This window comes from Erinaceus europaeus, chromosome X (assembly GCF_950295315.1).
Source record: "Erinaceus europaeus chromosome X, mEriEur2.1, whole genome shotgun sequence".
In the NCBI taxonomy this organism is placed as follows: Eukaryota; Metazoa; Chordata; class Mammalia; order Eulipotyphla; family Erinaceidae; genus Erinaceus; species Erinaceus europaeus.
In genome coordinates this window covers 56033480-56053038 of record NC_080185.1, presented here as the reverse complement: position 1 = coordinate 56053038, position 19559 = coordinate 56033480, and the positions used below count along the sequence as shown (strand labels likewise).

Genomic DNA, 19559 nt, shown 5'->3' with positions numbered 1-19559 from the left:
CCTACAGCGACACCTAACCATACTGAGAGGGGCCAGGCAGTGAAGCACCCCCGGTTAAGTGCACAAGGTATAATGCAAAAGGAGTTCAAGATCCTGCTCCCTACCTGCAATGGGGACGCTTCATGAGTGGTGAAGCAGGTCTGCAGGTGTCTTTTTTTCCCTTTTTGCCTCCCCCTCCTCACTTTTTCTCTCTTGTACAGAACAGAAAAAAAAAAGAAAAAGAAAACTGATTGCTGGGGGCAGATCTGTAGTGCTAGCACCTAGCTCCACTGATAACCCTGGAGGGAAAAATAAAATACATGGAAGAAAAATAAGCAGAACACTCTATAATAAGCTTCAGAGATGTACTTGGAACTCAACTCCAACAGCAAGGGAAACAAAAATAAACAAGTGAGAATACATCAGACAAAAAGGCTGCATATCAAAAGAAACTATCATTAGAACAAAAATCTATCCTACTGGGTGGAGAGAATATTTACTTAACATATCTGATTAAGAAGCTAATATTCCCACTAGGGAAAGATAGAAGAAACAGGCTGGGGGTATGGATTGACCTGCCAACATCCATGTCCAGCAGAGAAGCAACTACAGAAGCCAGACCTCCCACCTTCTGCATCCTAAAAAGAATTCTGATCCATATTCCCAAAGGAGGAGAAATGCTGAGGGAAGATGGCCAGAGGGCTCTGAATCTCAATTCCATCAGGACCAGAGAAGAGGGTGGGAGAAAGGACTTTCAGAAGTAGTAATAGATGTAGGTATGTCTTAGAAAGGAAGAGAGGACAGGACCATAGAAGAAAAAGGGTATATATATATATACATATACACATATATGTATATATATATTTATAGAAATAATAGTCAGGGAGTCGGGCAGTAGCGCAGCTGGTTAAGCACACATGGCGCCAAGCGCAAGGACCAGCGTAAGGATCCCGGTTCAAGTCCCCGGCTCCCCAACTGCAAGGGAGTTGCTTCACAGGTGGTGAAGCAGGTCTGCAGGTGTCTTGTCTTTCTCTCCCTCTCTGTCTTCCCCTCCTCTCTCTATTTCTCTCTGTCCTATCTAACAATGGCCTCAATAACAACAATAAAAAACAAGGGCGACAAAAGAGAAAATAAATAAATATAAAAAATGAAAAGAACTGAACAGGTGATTCAACAATATGCACTAGAAAAATAAAATGCTCATCACTTGGGAGTCGGGTGGTGGTGTAGCGGGTTAAGCGCATGTGGGGTTAAGCGCATGTGGGGTTAAGCGCATGTGGGGTTAAGCGCATGTGACGCAAAGCACAAGCACTGGCCTATGGATCCCGGAGCCCCCGGCTCACCACTTGCAAGGAAGTCACTTCACAGGCAGTGAAGCAGGCCTGCAGGTGTCTATCTTTCTCTCCCCCTTTCTGTCTTCCCCTCCTCTCTCCATTTCTCTCTGTCCTATCCAACAACGACATCAATAATAACTACGACAACAAGAAAAAAGGGCAATAAAAGGGAAAAACAATAAATATTTTTTAAAAATGCTCATCACTTATCAGGGACATCCAAATCAATACAACTCTGTGAAGGCCTACATTCAAAAGGACACAATACCAGAAAAGGAAACACAAAGTCAAACTTGGATTAGTGTTAGCATATTGCATCAAAGCAAAGGACTCTGGGGAAGGATAGAAGAGAGGAAGCTGGGGGGGGAGGGGCTTTGAGGTCCTGGTGCATGATCGTGAAAAAGGACTTACCTTGGGGGTGAGAGTGTTTTACAGACATTTATCATGGGAGATGAGAAATGGTACCCATGTGTCAATAACTGCACTGTAAACCATTTAACCCCCCCCAATAAAATGATAGGGAAAAAATGAATGGATGTTGGACTCTTTCCATAATTTTTCAATATCTCTGGAAAATAGAAAATTCTCCATGGATTGTTTTTTTTGGCCGTCATTGATTATATTGGTAGATTCCTTGATCTTGGATCAACATTACATTCTGCAATAATACAAACTTACTGTATTTTTAAATGTGATGCCTGGTTATTTTACTAACACAGTAGTCACCTCTTTACCTGTAGTAAATATATACACACACATCTATGATAAGGTTTAATTTATAGACTAGGCACAGTAAGATATTAATAATAATGAATAACAAATTAAAATAACCACAGCTCTGTGGCATAACAAACATATTAATGTTATTTTCCCCTCAAAATGTCTTATCTTACATACTATTTCTGGACCATTGCTGACTGAACTGAATCTATGGATATCAAAATCATGGATGTTAGACTGATGAATTACTTTAGAAGCTTTACATTGATGTCCATTTAAAAAAAAGCCACAGAAATGCTGGAGGCGGTGGAGAAAACGAAATCCTTATGTACTAAGATTATCTACCCAAAAGTGAATAGACAGAGGACTTGTCATCATAACACTGGAATACTACTTAACTTTTAAGAGAAGATGAAATCTTGCTTTCTCCTACAATATCCAAAGAACTGAAGGGGATCTTAAAAAAGGGGCGGTCGGTTGGTGGTGCACCTGGTTGAGCGCACATGTTACAGTGTCCAAGGACCCGAGTTTGAACCCCTGGTCCCCACCTGCAGGCGGAAAGCTTTGTGAGTGGTGAAGTGGGTCTGCAGGTGTCTTTCTGTCTCCCTCTCTAGCTTCCCTCCTCCTCTCAATTTCTGGCTGTCTCTATCCAATAAATAAATAAATAAAGATAATTTTAAAAATTAAAAGAAAAAAATGGAAGAGCAAGTGTGGACAAACCTTTAGCCTCTCTCTGTGGATCTCCTATCACTAAGGAGGAAGAAAGTTATCTGATGGAGGAAGTGGGGTGGGGGCAGATAGCATAATGGTTATGCAAAGAGACTCATGCCTGAGGCTCCAAAGTTCCATATTCAATCCCCTGCACCACCATAAGCCAGAGCTGATCAGTGCTCAGGTAAAAAAAAAAAAAAAGTTAAAGAAGAAAAAGAAGAGAGTGAGTTATTGGGGGAATGTTGCCTCTAATTGACAGAAGATTGGGAAGGAAATGGCGAACTGGTGGTGTACTGACATATAATGATGAGGTGTGACCTTTACCCCATCACTGATAGTAACTAGTGATTACATGGAACTCACAAAGCCATACATCTGGCTGGGTAATAAAACAAATGCTCAATAAGTTCTGAATTACTGATATAATGGGGTTGTTGAGAAACAGTCACTGAAGATTTGAGTAACTTTGAGAAGGGTCTGAATTAGCTTTTCCTAATGATCTCAGTTTTAGCTCTTCATTTCCCTCAACAAAACCTGTGTGATATTTTGAATGCATTACTAATGAGTGATCTACTAAGGAAATCAAGAGCCATGTGAGCTTTCAAACTGTGATTGTCCCTGGCAATCAGTTTGTCCTTAAGATCTTAGGTTTAAGTAAAATTATCCAGGCATTATTTTTCTACCCGCTTCATAGTTCAATCCCAGAATTAAAATGATCTAGCCAACAGCATTATAGGTGTGTAAAATCGTATTTGTCCACTAACAAGTGATTCAGTAATAAGCCACTTATTAGAAAACCAAATTTCCAACCATCCCCAACAACTTTATAACAGTATTAATACCTTTGCAGTGCAAAATAACTATTGGGTTACGGTCAAAGCCCACAGCATCATAACCATTTAGGGATGCTTCTCTGCTATCATCTGCTTCATCAGGAAGTGATTCAGGCAAATAAATAAGCATTGTTTCTATTCTCAGCAGCTGGTATATCCATTCTAAGTACTTAAAAAATGTCACCTGTGTAAAAAAGAAACATCACTTTCTGATCTAGTTGTCTAAAAGGTTTTCGAAGTACACTGGGAATGTTTTCATCCATTACCTCTTGGCACCACCTGCATCAGGTGAGACAATGGTGCAATTCCGCCACTCGGGGATGTTCTCTCGTATCCACTTCAGAACAGCTGGTTCTGCGTACAAATTGTCCGCTGGGATATCAAAAAAGCCCTGGAGAAGCAAGGTGAGTTGTTTCACTGTCCTCTTCCATGTATAAAAATAGCAGCTAGTTCAAAGAATACCTTACTGCAACATTCAAATGGATTAGAAGGCATTCCCTGTGTAGAAGATTGCAAAATGAAGTCCTCAGTCTGAGCTGTGCAACAGAGCCCTGACCAAAACACACAAATTCTTAGGGAAAAACATCTGGGTTCAGCTGAGACCAGAACTGCCTCAGCAATATTTACTGCCTCATGCCACTAAATGGTGGGCTGGCAGAAGCAAAAGCTGACTAGTGTGGAGATACATAAATTGTACATAAATTAGTGGAGAATATAGTAAATGTTCAGAGAGAAGAAGAGACTAGAAGTCAGAAGATCTATGTTCAAATACCAGTTGTTTGAGTTATGTTGAGGTTCTCAAACTAATTGTTCCCTCTTTTATAATGTTTTTTTTTAATCAGAACATTGCTTAACCTGGATAATGGTGATACAGGGGATTGAACATGGGACTTTGGAGCCTCAGTCTTAAGTCTCTTTGCATAACCATTATGCTTGCTATCTACCCCTGCCCTAAAATTCTTTACTGTTGTATAAATATAGAACTAATCAAATGATAATGTTAAATGGTGACTCGAAAGTCTTTTAAAAATTGTGCTTTACTCTCTCAAAATAAATAAATAAATAAATAAATAACAAATGTATGGCAAATCCTCACCTAACATTATTGGTTATTCTTGGAAAATGACTGTGCATCTTATATAAAGTAGGTCCTGGGAAAACTTCATTTCCTTCTATGGCGGCCAAAATTTTCTTTCATTGGCATTTAATGAAGTGATGTAGAAGGAAATGGCCTTATACAAAGGACATTCTATAGATTCTAATAGCTCTGGTTTTACATCTAAAACCTTTGACTATTCAAACAGCTGGATGCAACTCATTTAACTACCTGTCATAAGCCATCAATTATTATGGATTTGCTACCTTATTTAAAACTTAAAATAATCAGAAGGCTAGAAACGAACCTACCCTATGACCCTGCAATTCCTCTCCTGGGGATATATCCTAAGGAACCCAACACATCCATCCAAAAAGATCTGTGTACACATATGTTCTTGGCAGCACAATTTGTAATAGCCAAAACCTCGAAGCAACCCAGGTGTCCAACAACACAACAACAGATGAGTGGCTGAGCAAGTTGTGGTATATATACACAATGGAATACTAACCACTCAGCTGTAAAAAAAAAAAAATGGTGACTTCACCGTTTTCAGCCGATCTTGGATGGACCTTGAAAAATTCATGTTAAGTGAAATAAGTCAGAAACAGAAGGATGAATATGGGATGATCTCACTCTCAGGCAGAAGTTGAAAAACAAGATCAGAAGAGCAAACACAAGCAGAACCTGAACTGGAATTGGCGTATCGCACCAAAGTAAAAGACTCTGGGGTGGGTAGGGGGGAGAATACAGGTCCATGAAGGATGATAGAGGACCTAGTGGGGGTTGTACTGTTAAATGGGAAACTGGGGAATGTTATGCATGTACAAACTATTGTATTTACTGTTGAATGTAAAACATTAATTCCCCAATAAAGAAATTTAAAAAAAAAGAAAACACAAGTAGAACCTGAAATAGATTTGACATATCGCACCAAAGTAAAAGACTCTGGGGTGGGTGGGTGGGGAGAATACAGGTGCATGAAGGATGATAGAGGACCTAGTGGGGGTTGTATTGTTAAATGGGAAACTGGGGAATGTTATCCATGTACAAACTATTGTATTTACTGTTGAATGTAAAACATTAATTCCCCAATAAAGAAATTAAAAAAAGAAAACACAAGTAGAACCTGAAATAGATTTGACATATCGCACCAAAGTAAAAGACTCTGGGGTGGGTGGGTGGGGAGAATACAGGTCCATGAAGGATGATAGAGGACCTAGTGGGTGTTGTATTGTTATATGGGAAACTGGGGAATGTTATGCATGTGCAAACTATTGTATTTACTGTTGAATGTAAAACATTAATTCCCCAATAAAGAAATAAAAAAATTAAAATAACAAACCAGTGTATGTCCAAAGAAGTTAAATAACTGTGGTCTGAGAGGGGGAATAAGTAACTATCAGACACCCAATGGGTTATTTATTCTGCTCAAGATTACAAAGCAAATGAGCAAAGCTAAATTCTCTTGATCCCAAACAACTACGAACTATGACTGAGACGAGTATGTTTATTCTACTGAGAGTGTTAATTTTATTTGAGCGGTTTTCAAGGCAGTTTTCTTTTCTAAACTCCCATAGTTAGCCTCCTCCACTGATACCTGAATTTGAGAAGCATGTAGGTCCATGGTAATGATATGATTTATGCCTGCTACCAACAGCGAATTTGCAACAAGCTTGGCTGCGATGGGAGCCCGGCTCTAAATGGAAGTGAAAGCAAAAAAAAAAAAGTCACACTTGAGAAACAATACATTTGCTTTGCTCAATAAACATTTATTTGTTGTGCATATTCTATGTTTAAAGGCACTACACCACCAGGAAATCATGAACAGTAACATGGTCATTGAGAATGAGTAGATCTCAATTTACCATAAATATTAGTGGAACATCACTTTTCCAACTAGTAAACATCAAAAAATATTTTCCTGGTACATTTTAATCTGTACAATTTGCTAGGCAAGCCTGGAAATTTAATTTTTTTATTATCTTTATTTACTTATGGGATAGAGACAACCAGAAATCAAGAGGGAAGGGGGGATAGAGAGGAAGAGAGGCAGAGACACCTGCAGCATTGCTTCACCAGTCGTGAAGCTTACCCCCGCAGGTGAGGACCTGGGAATCAAACCTGGGTCCTTGCACATTGTAACATGTGCACTTAACCAGGTGCGTCACCACTTGGCCCCAAAACAGGAATTTTTTTTTTAAAGAATCTTATTAGATTTAATGTACACATACTCAAACACATAAATAAGGTGTGTCTTAACCAAGTACTTAAAAAACAGACTTCAGGGAGTCGGGCAGCAAACGCTAGAAGAAGAAGGGAGTCGGAGGTAGCACAGCGGGTTAAGCGCATGTGGCGCAAAGCACAAGTACCAGTGTGAGGATCCCGGTTGGAGCCCCCGACTCCCCACCTTCAGGGGGGTCGCTTCACAGGCGATGAAGCACATCTGCGGGTGTCTGTCTTTCTCTCTGTCTTCCCCTCCTCTCTCCATTTCTCTCTGTCCTATCTAACAACAACAACAATTATAACTACAACAACAATAAAAAAACAAGGGCAACAAAAGGGAAAATAAATTTAAAAATATAATAAAATTAAAAAAAAAAAGAAAACAGACTTCAAGTTCTATGAAGAGGTCACAACTAGAACTGAAATAAATTAAACATCACAACTGTATGACTCTATCACAAGCCTACTGTTTTTGAAGACCAGCAGTACCCTAAGAAAGTGTGTTAATTCCAATCACTAAGAAATGTTTATGACTTTGGGCAAGTGTTTCTGTTTCCTCCGGTTATAAATTTGTAATGGAGACACTGGTCTTACCTTGTCCTTCTTATCTTGTCGTGCATAAGGGAAGCAGGGAATGACTGCAGTAACTCGACTGGCTGAAGCAAACTTGCAGGCATTAATCATGATCAAAAGTTCCATTATATTGTCATTGATTTCACCACAACCACTCTGTACAATGTAGACATCCTCTCCGCGTACACTTTCACCAATTTCCACACTATTATAGGAAAGGAAGAACAATAAATAAATAAAGCACTGTAAGATGTTTCTTTTCTTTCTTTCTTTTTTTTTAACAAGAGCACTGCTCAACTCTTGCTTTGCTTATGATGGTGTGGGGGATCGAACCTGGGACTTTGGAGCCTCAGGCATGACAGTCTGTTTGCATAAACATAATGCTATCCACCCCACCCATGTATGATGTTTCTACAGACAGTAAGTAAGGTCTAAAAAGTATAGCTTCTTGGGAGTCAGTCGGCGTTAGCACAGCAGGTTAAGCTAACTTGGTGCAAAGCACAAGGACAGGCCTAAGGATCCCGGTTCCAGCCCCCTGGCTCCCCACCTGCAGGGAAGTCGCTTCACAGGTGGTGAAGCAAGTCTGCAGGTGTCTGCCTTTCTCTCCCCCTCTCTATCTTCCCCTCCTCTCTCCATTTCTCTCTGTCCTCTCCAACAACAACGACATCAATAATAACTACAACAATAAAATAACAAGGGCAACAAAAGGGGAATAAATAAAGAAATAAATGTTTTAAAAAAGTATAGCTTCTCTACAGTAATACATTACAAATAGGTAACAACTACATATGGGCATTGCACCCTTTTCATTTTAGGTGATCCTAAAGGAGGTCTACCATACCAGAAGCAGTTTATTCTCCTGTACTATGAAAATAAATATTACCTGTTTTTACATGTAACATGACACGAAAGAGATCAATGTATAAGTAATTGGATCAAAATTCTAGCAGGCAGACTGTTTCTCATTTCATTCAGGTTTTTAACATGTGAAAATAAATTTCCTATAGTAGTTGTGACTTTCACGATTCATATGTAAAAAAAATTTAAACACTAATATTTTAATATTTACTTATTTATTCCTTTGTTGCCCTTGTTATTACTGTTGTTGTTATTGATGCTATTATTGTTGGATAGGACAGAGAAATGGAGAGAGGAGGGGAAGACAGAGAGGGGGAGAGAAAGACACCTGCAGACCTGCTTCACCGCTTGTGAAGCGACTCCCGTACAGGTGGGGAGCCGGGGGCTCATACCAGGATCCTTAAGGGGGGTCCTTGTGCTTTGCGTCACCTGCACTTAATCCGCAGTGCTACCACCTGACTCCTGTAACAAAATATTTTTTAAAAAAGCTCCAAACACAGGGTGGGGGCAGATGGCATAATGGTGATGCAAAGAGACTCTCATCCCTGAAGCTCCAAAGTCACAGGTTCAATCCTCCGCACCACCGTAAACCAGAGCTGAGCAGTGCTCTAGTTTAAAAAAGAAAGAAAGAGAGAGAGAGAGAGAGAGAGAGAGAGAGAGAGAGAGAAAGAAAGAAAGAAAGAAAGAAAGAAAGAAAGAAAGAAAGAAAGAAAGAAAGAAAGAAAGAAGGCTGGGGCCGGGTGGTGGCGCACCTGGTTGAATGCACATGTTACAATGTACAAGGTCCTTTATCTATTCCAATAAAAATCACTGACAAAAAAAAAATGTACATGGTCCTGGGTTCAAGGTCCTGGGGTTCCTAGTCCCCACCTGCAGAAGGAAAGCTTCACGAGTGGTGAAGCAGGGCTGCAGGCATCTCTCGTTGCTCTCTCTCTCTCTCTCTCTCTCTTATCAGCCCCCTTCCCGATCGATTACTGGCTGTCTGTCCAATAAATAAATAAAAATAAAAATAAAAAAATAAAGAAAAAGAAAAAGAGTCAAACACCACTATTCTGTAATGAGATTTCTCTATATGCTATATTGACAATACCTGTCATAAATGTTGACCATTTGTATGCCACTTATTGTACCAGTAGCTGGGTGGAGTAGATAGCTAATGGTTGTGTAAGCAGACTCTTCTTACCTGATACATCAACACAGACTATTTATTTATTTACTTACTTACTTATTTTAAAGAATTTATTTTTCATGAGAAAGACAGGAGGAGAGAAAGAACCAGACATCACTCTGGTACATGTGCTGCTGGGGATCGAACTCGGGACCTCATGGTTGAGAATCCAATGTCCTATCCACTGCGCCACCCCCCTGGACCACACTCTAAGCAGTACTCTTATAATAAAAGTAAATAAACAAAAATAAAACTTAGCGGGGCCGGGTGGTGGCACACCTGGTTGAGCAAACGTATTACAATGCTCAAGGACCTGGGTTCGAGTCCCTGGTCCCCGCCTGTAGGGGGAAAGCTTTGCAAGTGGTGAAGCTGTGCTGCAGCTGTCTCCGTGTCTCCCTGTCTCTCTCCCTCTCTATCACCCCCTTCCCTCTTGATTTATGGCTGTCTCTATCCAATAAATAAAGATAATAAAAATTTTAAACATAAATAAAACTTAGCAAGAACAACAATAAATAACTCTAAGAGCAGAAACTGATGCAACTTCAGACGAGACAAAAATCAATGAAACAAAAAAGCTGGTTTTAGGGATGGAGTGGGAAATAAATAAAACTGATAAACCTCTCGAAGACTTATCAAATCAACTTCATAGCTTCAGAACTGTGAAGACATTAAAAGTCCTATTTTTAGTTTTGAGATATAGCTCCTCTTGAAATAGTCTCTTCTTAATTTACCGTGCAGTCACACTGTCTCCCTTTATTTTCCTCAAATACACCCCATTTCATTTCAAAAGTTCACACTTTTTCCCACTACCTGGACTGCTCTTCCTAAAGCTCTTTCATTTCTTAGATCTCCAATCTATGTATTGACCCTATCCACCTTACTAAAAGTGACCTAAAAATCTTAACAGAAGCAACACGTAGGACCTGAGTTCAAGCCCTCAATCCCCACCTGCAGGAGGGAAGCTTCACGAATAGTGAAGTGCAGCAGGTGTCTGTCTCCCTTTCCCTCTCATCATAAAAATAAAAACGAAGGGAGTCAGGGCGGCAGTGCAGGCGGTTAAGCGCACATGGCGCAAAGCACAAGGAGCGGCCTAAGGATCCCAGTACAAGCTCCAGGCTCCCCAGCTGCAGGGGAGTCGCTTCACAGGCAGTGAAGCAGGTCTGCAGGTGTCTGTCTTTCTCTCTCCCTCTCTTGTCTTCCCCTCCTCTTTCCATTTCTCTCTGTCCTATCCAAAAAAAAAAAAGAAAGAAAAAGAAAGAAATGAAAGGAAGCCTTAAAAAACAAAACAAACAAACAAAAAAATGACATGTGCTATACACATAACTTATCATGAAGGCGGTACAATTAAAAAAGGATAAAGCGTGGTGCAGGAGGTGGCACAGTGGATAAAGCATCGGACTCTCAGGCATGAAGTCCTGAGTTCAATCCCTGGCAGCACATGTACCAGGGTGATGTCTGGTTCTTTCTCCTCCTATGTTTCTCATTAAGAAATAAAATCTCAAAAAGGAAAACGCCTCATTTTATGTTGAGTACATGCTTAAATTATAATATGTGAAATATATTGGGACAAATATCCAATTAAAATGTCTTAAAAGGTAAACAGACAGGACTAAATAACACCTCCAAGTCACCCATAGAGGCTGGCAGAGAAAGCTAGTGTCTTCTAGTGGGGCTTCTCACACCTCCTTTACTACCACTACGTAGAGATTTCGTGCTAGAAGAGCCCCTTCTACGTTTTATGGTACACAATTCTGGGGTCCTGACCAAATACTGCCAGATCTGAGCAACTTCAAAAAGTTGAGAAAAGTTTTTAATTTTGCCCAGTAACTCCCTCTTCCTTGACTGAAATGTTAAGTTCTCCTGGGTTAGAACCCAAGTGAGATACGCTCACTCACAATAACGTCCACCATTTCAAATAAAAAGTCAACCACATCTCTTACACATGGTATTGGAAGTTCTTGTTTCAGTCAAGAACACAGAATACCATATGTGCCCCCCCCAATCATTTACTTACCCAGAGTGAGGTTTGATTAAGAGTTAGAGCCTAGCAGTTTGACAAGCTGATCTGAAGACAGTATTGGGTTCCTTATTTATCAAGCAAAACCAGAAAACATACTTATCAACATATGGTAGCTTCTCTCTTTTTACAAATGCCTCATCAGTCAGTATAGAAAATACCTGTGTACAGGTGGCACAAAGCACAAGGACTGGAGTAAGGATTCTGGTTCGAGCCCCTGGCTCCCCACCTGCAGGGGAGTCGCTTCATAGGTGGTGAAACAGGTCTGCAGGTGTCTATCTTTCTCTTCCCCTCTCTGCCTTCCCCTCCTCTCTCCATTTCTCTCTGTCCTCTCTAACAACGACAACATTAATAACAACAACAATAACTATAACAATAAAACAACAAGGGCAACAATAGGGAATAAATAAATAAATATTTTTTTAAATCCTTGTGTAGTCACTGACATTCTTCATTATGGTACAATTTTTTTTAATATTCATCTTTTTATTCCCTTTTGTTGTCCTTGCTGTTTTATTGTTGTCATCATTGTTAGATAGGACAGAGAAATGGAGAGAGAAACGGAAGACAAAGAGAGGGAGAGAAAGCTAGACACCCGCAGACCCGCTTCACCGCTTGTGAAGCGACTCCGCAGCAGGTGGGGAGCCAGGGGTTTGAACCGGGATCCTTACACTGGTCCTTTTGCTTTACTCCTTGTGTGCTTAACCTGCTGCACCACCGCCCGACCCCCCAGTACTCATTATTTAAGGAATGCTGCTCACAAAATTTTTTTTTTTTTTTTTGCCTAGGGGATGGCTTAGCTAGTAGAGCACAAGGCTGGCAAGCGAGACCTCGGGTATGATCTCTGGCTGTTCATGAAAGGATGTTTGACCTCTTTCTTTCATAAATCTTTTTTTAAAAAGATTTATTTTTTCCCACTTTAGTTGCCCTAAGGCTCACAAAATTCTTAGAAATGTTACGTCTTAAACAGCTTTATGAAAATTATAACTACATAAGCCATTGCATAAGCCTTTTTTCCTCTGGCTGCCAGACAACCAAGGGATACAGTAAAGTAGCACTAAACCCCAGCAATCATTTTATGCCAAATTCTTGGCACAATAACTATAGTTCTTTGTTCTGTATGGTATCTGATGTATCTACTTAATGAACCTCTTGTACCTGTGATTATCATGAAATCCTCACTTGAAAGTAGGTGAGGCATTAATATTTTTATTTATTTATTTAAGCAAGGAGACATTAACAAAACCGTAGGATGGGGGGGATACAACTCCACACAATTCCCGCCACCCAATCTCCATATCCCATACCCTCCCCAGTAGCTTTCCCATTCTCTATCCCTCTACCGAATCAACACATTCTTTTTAAAAACTTTAGTTATTTATGAGAAAGATAGGAGAGAAAGAACCAGACATCACTCTGATACATGTGCTGCTGGGGATTGAACTCGGGACCTCATCCTTGAGAGTCCAATGTCTTATCCACTATGCCACCTCTCAGACCACTTTTTGATTTTTTAATATTTATTTCCTTTTGTTGCCCTTGTTTTATTGTTGTAGTTATTTATGTCGTTGTCGCTGGATAGGACAGAGAGAAATGGAGAGAGTAGGAGAGGACAGAGAGGGGGAGAGAAACACAGACACCTACAGACCCGCTTCATGGCCTGTGAAGCGACTCCCCTGCAGGTGGGGAGCCGAGGGCTTGAACCGGGATCCTTACGCCAGTCCTTGCACTTTTTGCCACATGCGCTTAACCTACTGCACTACCGCCCAACTTCCGGAGGCATTAAATCTAAAGTAAAATGATCACTGTCAATTTAAACATCAGACCACTTTTTAAATATATAGTTTTAGAAGGCATAATTCCTTTAAGAATCACAAGTTTTGAGAAATTGTTAAAAACATAATTAGTTCATCCTCCAACAGAATCACTAGAACCCCTGTGTGTGGGTTGTTACAACAACTGTTGGTAGATATGATCATTTACCACAATCACATTTAGGACTAGGAAGATGTAATGACAGGATATGCTTCTAATAACTTTGAAAAGTCATTTAACTGGAGAGGGGGGAGGGCTGGTAGTGGAACACCCAGTGAAGCACACAGCACTATACTTAAGGACCAGCTTATGAGCCCCCACTCCTCACCTGCAGCGCGAATGCTTCATGAGTGGTAAAGCAGGTCTTCAGGTGCTCTCTCTCTCCCTCTCTTTCCCTTCCTTCTCAACTTCTGTCCTATCCAATAAAATGGGGGGGGGGGACAGAAAGTGCCACTAGGAGGAATGGATTTGTAGTGAGACCATAACCACCAATGAGCCCCAGTCTCCCTCGACCGGACCTGCTAATATACGCGGATATCTTCACCCACCCTGTCCGACGCTTGACGTCTCGTCACCCAATCTGGTCCCCTATGCCTACACTGAACTTCTCTGTTCCAGTCTCTTGGAAACAGAGTTGGCAGTCAGCTGAGGTAAAGAACAAACACCTCATCACAGACCCCTGCAAGCGTCAACCCGGCTTTGACCTAGCACGTTATGATTGGGCCCTCCTCAATCGCTATGGAACAGGCCATGGCCAGTGTACTGCTATGTTCCATCGCTAGGGAGCCAGAGATGAACCGAACTGCCCCTGCGGCTACGGACAGACTATGACCCACATAGTCAACGACTGCCACCTCTCCAGATTCAAAGGAGGTCTCGAAACTTTACATCAGGCTCAACCTGATGTTGTTGACTGGCTAAGGAAGAAGGGCAAAAGCTAGAAGAAGAAGAAGCCCCAGTGATAACCCTAGGGGCAAAAAAAAAGAGTAATCTTAATGTAATGAAAATAAGGCAGATTTGTGGCTTAGAAATGGCTCAACTGGTAGAATGTTGGACTTGTATGTCTGAAGTTGCTGAATCAATTTCCATACATGTATGCATAAAGTGGTGTTCTGTATCATGTGAATTGCTCTCATGGATTAATATTAAAAAAAAAGCAGGATTCAGGCGGTAACACAACGCATTAAGTGCACGTGGTGCAAAGGGCAAGGACCCCTGTAAGGATCCCGGTTCCAGCCCCTGGCTCCCCACCTGCAGGGGAGTTGCTTCAAGAGTGGTGAAGCAGGTCTGCAAGTGTCTTTCTCGCCCCCTCTGTCTTCCCTTCCTCTCACCATTTCTCTCTGTCCTATCCAACAACGACTACAACAGTAAAAATAATAAGGGCAACAAAAGGGAACAAATAAGTATAAAAAAGAAAAAGAAAGAAAAATGCATATGATACACTGTGGGACATTTAATTCAAGGCACTGCCTTGCTTTTCTGAGTATATTTATCCCAAGGAAATCACAATAAATGGGCAAAGTTATGTCCCAACGTTTTCATATAACATGAAAGCTGGAGATAAGAGAGATCACTTGAAATTAAAAATCATAAAGAGCATAGTTATTTAAAATCGTATAGACTAAATATTAAGGGGAGAAGCTATTCAGAATGCATCACAGAGTGATGAAAGCTACAAACAACATGCCTAAAACTCTCTTTTTTTTTTAAAAAAAAAAGTATAGAAACACACACATACAAATATGCACAACCATGGGTGGGGGGTAGATAGCAGCATAATGGTTATGCAAAGAGGCTCTCAAGTTCCAGGTTCAATTCCCCAGGCAACCATAAGCTAGTGCTAAGCAGTGCTTTGGTAAAACTAGACAAATTAAATAATCAAATAAGTATAACCATCCGTGAAGTTATAAATAAAATGTGAAGTGTTTATGTCAGGTAGTGGAGTTATATGAGGTCTCTTTTCTCCCATCTTCTGTAATTTCCCAATTCCATGTAACAACATCACCACCACCACGGTTTCTTAAAATTTATTATGCGGAGTAATTTTTTTTTCTTTTTACCAGAGCACTGCCCAGCTCTGGCTTATGGTAGTGCGGGGGATTGAACCTGGGACTTCGGAGCCTCAGGCCATAACAGAGTTTCTGCATAGCCATTATGTTATCTAACCCCATCCTCAGAATAATGTTCTAACAACTTTATCCTTATATAACCCTTTATGTACGCCTGACTATTCTGTGTTCATATTCCAGGTGACTGACTAGAGACTTCTAACATATAGGTTTCAATGGCATGACTGAAATTTCCCATCTGAGCCAGCATGGTGGCTTCATATTGGGCAGTCTTAGAAAACTGCATTGGTTAAGTTTGACTTTGAAGACAGCTACCCTTTTCAACTGTAATTTTAAAAATGACACTACACTGATACAGTTAAATAAAAATGTACTTTATTTTATTTAAGTATCTGTCTAATTTAACCTCTAATACCTTTGCAAAGAGGGGTATGTGTGTATTTTAATATATTCTGACCTGGATTTATATATTTCTAGCTTTAGTACCTAACATTTTGTAATAAATAAACCTTTTCTAAAAACAAAACAAACAAACAAAAAAGAAGAACTTTATCCTACTTAATCCCCAAGAACTTTATCCTACTTAATATGGGCAGACAATCCTTTGTAAATCAGGTTATCAAGTGAAAGAAAGGTTAAGGATTCAAATTTGCTTTTCTAGCAATAAGTCTGAAGTTTGTAAGATCCTTCCTATACATATTTCTGTGAGATACAGCCATATGTATAGTTCCCATAGCATGGTAGCAAGTTTGTGGTCTGGGAGCTGATGCAGTAGATACAATGTTGGGACTCTCAAGCATAGGTCCAGAGTTCAATCCCAGCAGCAGCACAAGTGCCAGAGTGATGTCTGGTTCTTTCTTTCTCCCCTCCCACCCTTCTAATTAATAAATAAATAAAATATTAAAATAAAAGCTTTCTCATCTGAGGATGGGTTGGCTCTTCAGATCCCATTTGATGGCCCACATCACCCTTTGAGAGCAAGAAGGGACAGCAAGGACCATTTCTGCAGCACAGAAAAGTCACAGTTGTGGGTGATTGGAGGAGTGTGGGTGGGTTAGTGTCCAATGGCATTGTCACTGAAGATTTCCGAACATCCAAGGAACCCAAAAGCTAATGATTAAGCCATAAAAAAGGAAACCTAACCAGTCAGCAAAACTCCACATTGAGTTTAATATTCAATGTTTTCAGGCCTAATCTCAGAAGTCTATTAGGACACTGTGTTGCATTATAAAAAGGAGGGAGAGTTAAAAAGGAAATAATCTGATTTTTTTTTCTAGAAGCATAGGAGGATTTCATAATACTGGAATCACCTCTGGGTGGATGGGATCCCTTTCGATAAAAATTACTCTTGCCCCTCAACTATATTGTCACTTGCAAAATCTGCTGGCTCTGCTTTGGTTTCATGATGGTCCGAGAGTCCTAATGGTGCAGTCAAAACTTAAGACAACAGCTCAATTAGCCTCTTTCCATTTAGGTATTGCCTGGTTACTGTAGGCATCCATCTTTGCAGTAGCATTCCCATCAAAATCATTAACACAATAAAAGATCCAGAAGTAAGCTGTCTACTTCGGGTGAATGGTTTTTGATCAGCAGAGTTGAAAAAGTACAAGGAGAGCTAAAGTTTGGCAGGCTAACCAAAGAAAGAAAAATATTTGGGAAAAGATGTTAAAAGGAATCTTCACTAATGGAAGTAATGGTGTTTCTGTTTGTTGTAAACTTTCCCCTTAATAGATGACTATAAGATTGTGGACACTGCTCTGATTTGATCAACAGGGTGTGAGAGCACTGTAGAACTAGAAAAGTCTACAGTTGGGGTGAAAGGGGTATCAAAAAGAGCAGGCAGCTAAGTTATCTGTAAGATGGCCCCAAGGTGCATGAGGAGAGGAAATAGGGACTGAGAGTGAGGGAGGAAGCAAGCATTACCCACAGGGCAATTAAAAAAAAAAGAGTTGCAATGCACTGTGGGATGCAGCCTTTCACTCCATTATCTTTCCTCAGTTATCTTAAGATACAAAGATACAGGGTGGGTGGGTAGATAGCATAATGGTTATGCAAACAGACTCTCATGCCTGAGATTCCAGAGTCCCAGGTTCAATCCCCCATACCACCATAAACCAGAGCTGAACAGTGCTCTGGCCTAAAAAAAAAAAAAAAAGAGATAAATAAATAAGAAGAGAAAAAAAAATACAATAATAGCTTCCTAAATACCCTCACACAGCTCTGATTCTGCTGAAAAATAAGCTTTTGTATTATTATCTGTACCAGCAGCAGCAGCAGCAGCAGCAGCAGCAGCAGCAGCACAGAGGAAGGTCAACGATTTCAGAATTCAGGTTCCCTAAGACTTTCTAGATGGCTCCAACCGAGATGCTGGCCATGGGGATGCAGAGTTTAATGCATCACGTTATCCAATCAACTAAATTTAAGTCTGGCTCCGATTCGAAAGATGTGAAAAATCGACACACGCCAATCTAGGGGTAGTTGTTTGCTAATAGTTTTGGCGCCCTCAGTACAGAATGTCAGGTTCCCGAAATGGAATTGGCAAATTGCACCCAAGTAAAAGACTCTGGGGTGGGTGGGTGCGGAGAATAAAGGTCCATGAAGGATGATAAATGACATAGTGGGGGTTGTATTGTTAAATGGGAAACTGGGGAATGTTATGCATGTACAAACTATTGTATTTACTGTTGAATGTAAAACATTAATTCCCCAATAAAGAAATAAATTTTAAAAAAATTTAAAAGAATGTCAGGTTCTCTTAACATCAAACCCGACTGAAAACCGTTCCGAATGCAAAAGCTGTTTCCCAGACTCCAGGAGAAACAACAGAGAGGAATAGGTAAGCTGTAGGATCTTCCATGCAAGCTGGCTCCAAAGCTAAAGGCAAGCCAGCCCGGCCTGGGTGGCTCAACAGTGAAACAACAAAGCCACGTGTCTGCAGGACCCCAGCTAAGCTCTCTCTGCTCTCATGCCGCTCAGTGCAGCCGCAATCGCCGCGTCGGGTCCTTGTAACCCACTATCCTGAATTCAAAAATCCAAAATCCGCAGCTTGGCCCTCATGCTCCATCTGGACACTGCCCCACTGCAAAGGTGAGAACGTGACCCTCAAGCAAGAGAAAATAGTAATAATAATGACGGAAAGAGCCCGTGGGGCACACGCGCCAGACAGCAGTCCCTTCCTGCTCTGCTTCCCCGCCTCTGCCCAGGGCCCTGTGAAATCCCGCGGCAGGCCCATCCCCCTGCCCTTTGCTGTCCAAGCCCCGTCCCCACCGCGGCAGATGAGGTTAGTCGGGGTCCCGATGTCGCCCTTACCAGGTCTCCTGGTTGCTGAATTTCTTAGTCACCACCTTGCCGAGCTCCAGGCCCAGGCGGTCGGCAATTTTCTGGGACAAGTCCTGGTGGGAGCTACCACTGAAGATTTTGATGTTCGGCATCCTGGCCAAGTACCCCAAACACTCCTCGCTCAGCACTTTACACCTGCTGAGGAGACGTGAGCCAAAGTCACGCCTGAGATTCTGTACTAACTGCCTCGGATCACTACTCTGCCTTCTTACATTCCCGCCAGGCGCGCGGCTCTAAATTGCCTGGTGCCAAGCAGGCGGGGTCAGAGGGTGGGGGGGGAGGACACATGTTCACACTGTGATTGGTTGACATGTTGCGAGGGGCGGTTTCTCGCGGTAACTCCTGACTCTGTCAAATATTGGCTTGGAGGGTTTGAGGGTGGATGATACCAAGAAGTTGGGTTGATTGAACATCTTGTAAAGTCGACCATCTGCATTACCATGGGGGTGGAGGGATCTATGTGGGAAGTATGGCTTGATCTTTCCCAGTAGCTGGGAAGTTGGACATGCTGCTGCTGCTGCTTCTCCCTAACCCTCTCCCTCTCCCTCTCCCTCTCCCCCTCCCCCTCCCCCTCCTCCTTCTTCTTCTTCCTTCTTCTTCTTCTTCTTCTTCTTCTTCTTCTTCTTCTTCTTCTTCTTCTTCTTCTTCTTCTTCTTCTTCTTCTTCTTCTTCTCCTCCTCCTCCTCCTCCTCCTCCTCCTCCTCCCCCTCCTCCCCCTCCCCCTCCTCCTTCTTCTTCCTTCTTCTTCTTCCTCTTCTCCTCCTCCTCCTCCTCCTCCTCCTCCTCCTCCTCCTCCTCCTCCTTCTCCTTCTCCTTCTTCT

At 41.4% G+C, this 19559-nt stretch overlaps 1 protein-coding gene across 1 annotated transcript in view; it reads right to left on the bottom strand.

Annotated features, from left to right (window-relative positions):
* The window catches only part of LOC132535936 (ribose-phosphate pyrophosphokinase 1-like), a 30772-nt gene extending 11881 nt beyond the window's left edge, over positions 1–18891 (bottom strand). Inside the window, exons 1-4 of the mRNA XM_060183569.1 lie at positions 18709–18891; positions 7494–7677; positions 6274–6372; positions 3844–3968 (exon numbers count right to left, since the gene is read on the bottom strand). Coding sequence (XP_060039552.1) covers positions 3844–3968; positions 6274–6372; positions 7494–7677; positions 18709–18830 — 530 coding nt within the window. The 5' untranslated portion in view covers positions 18831–18891. The remainder of the gene's footprint in view (positions 1–3843; positions 3969–6273; positions 6373–7493; positions 7678–18708) is intronic.
* Between the last annotated feature and the right edge of the window lie 668 nt (positions 18892–19559).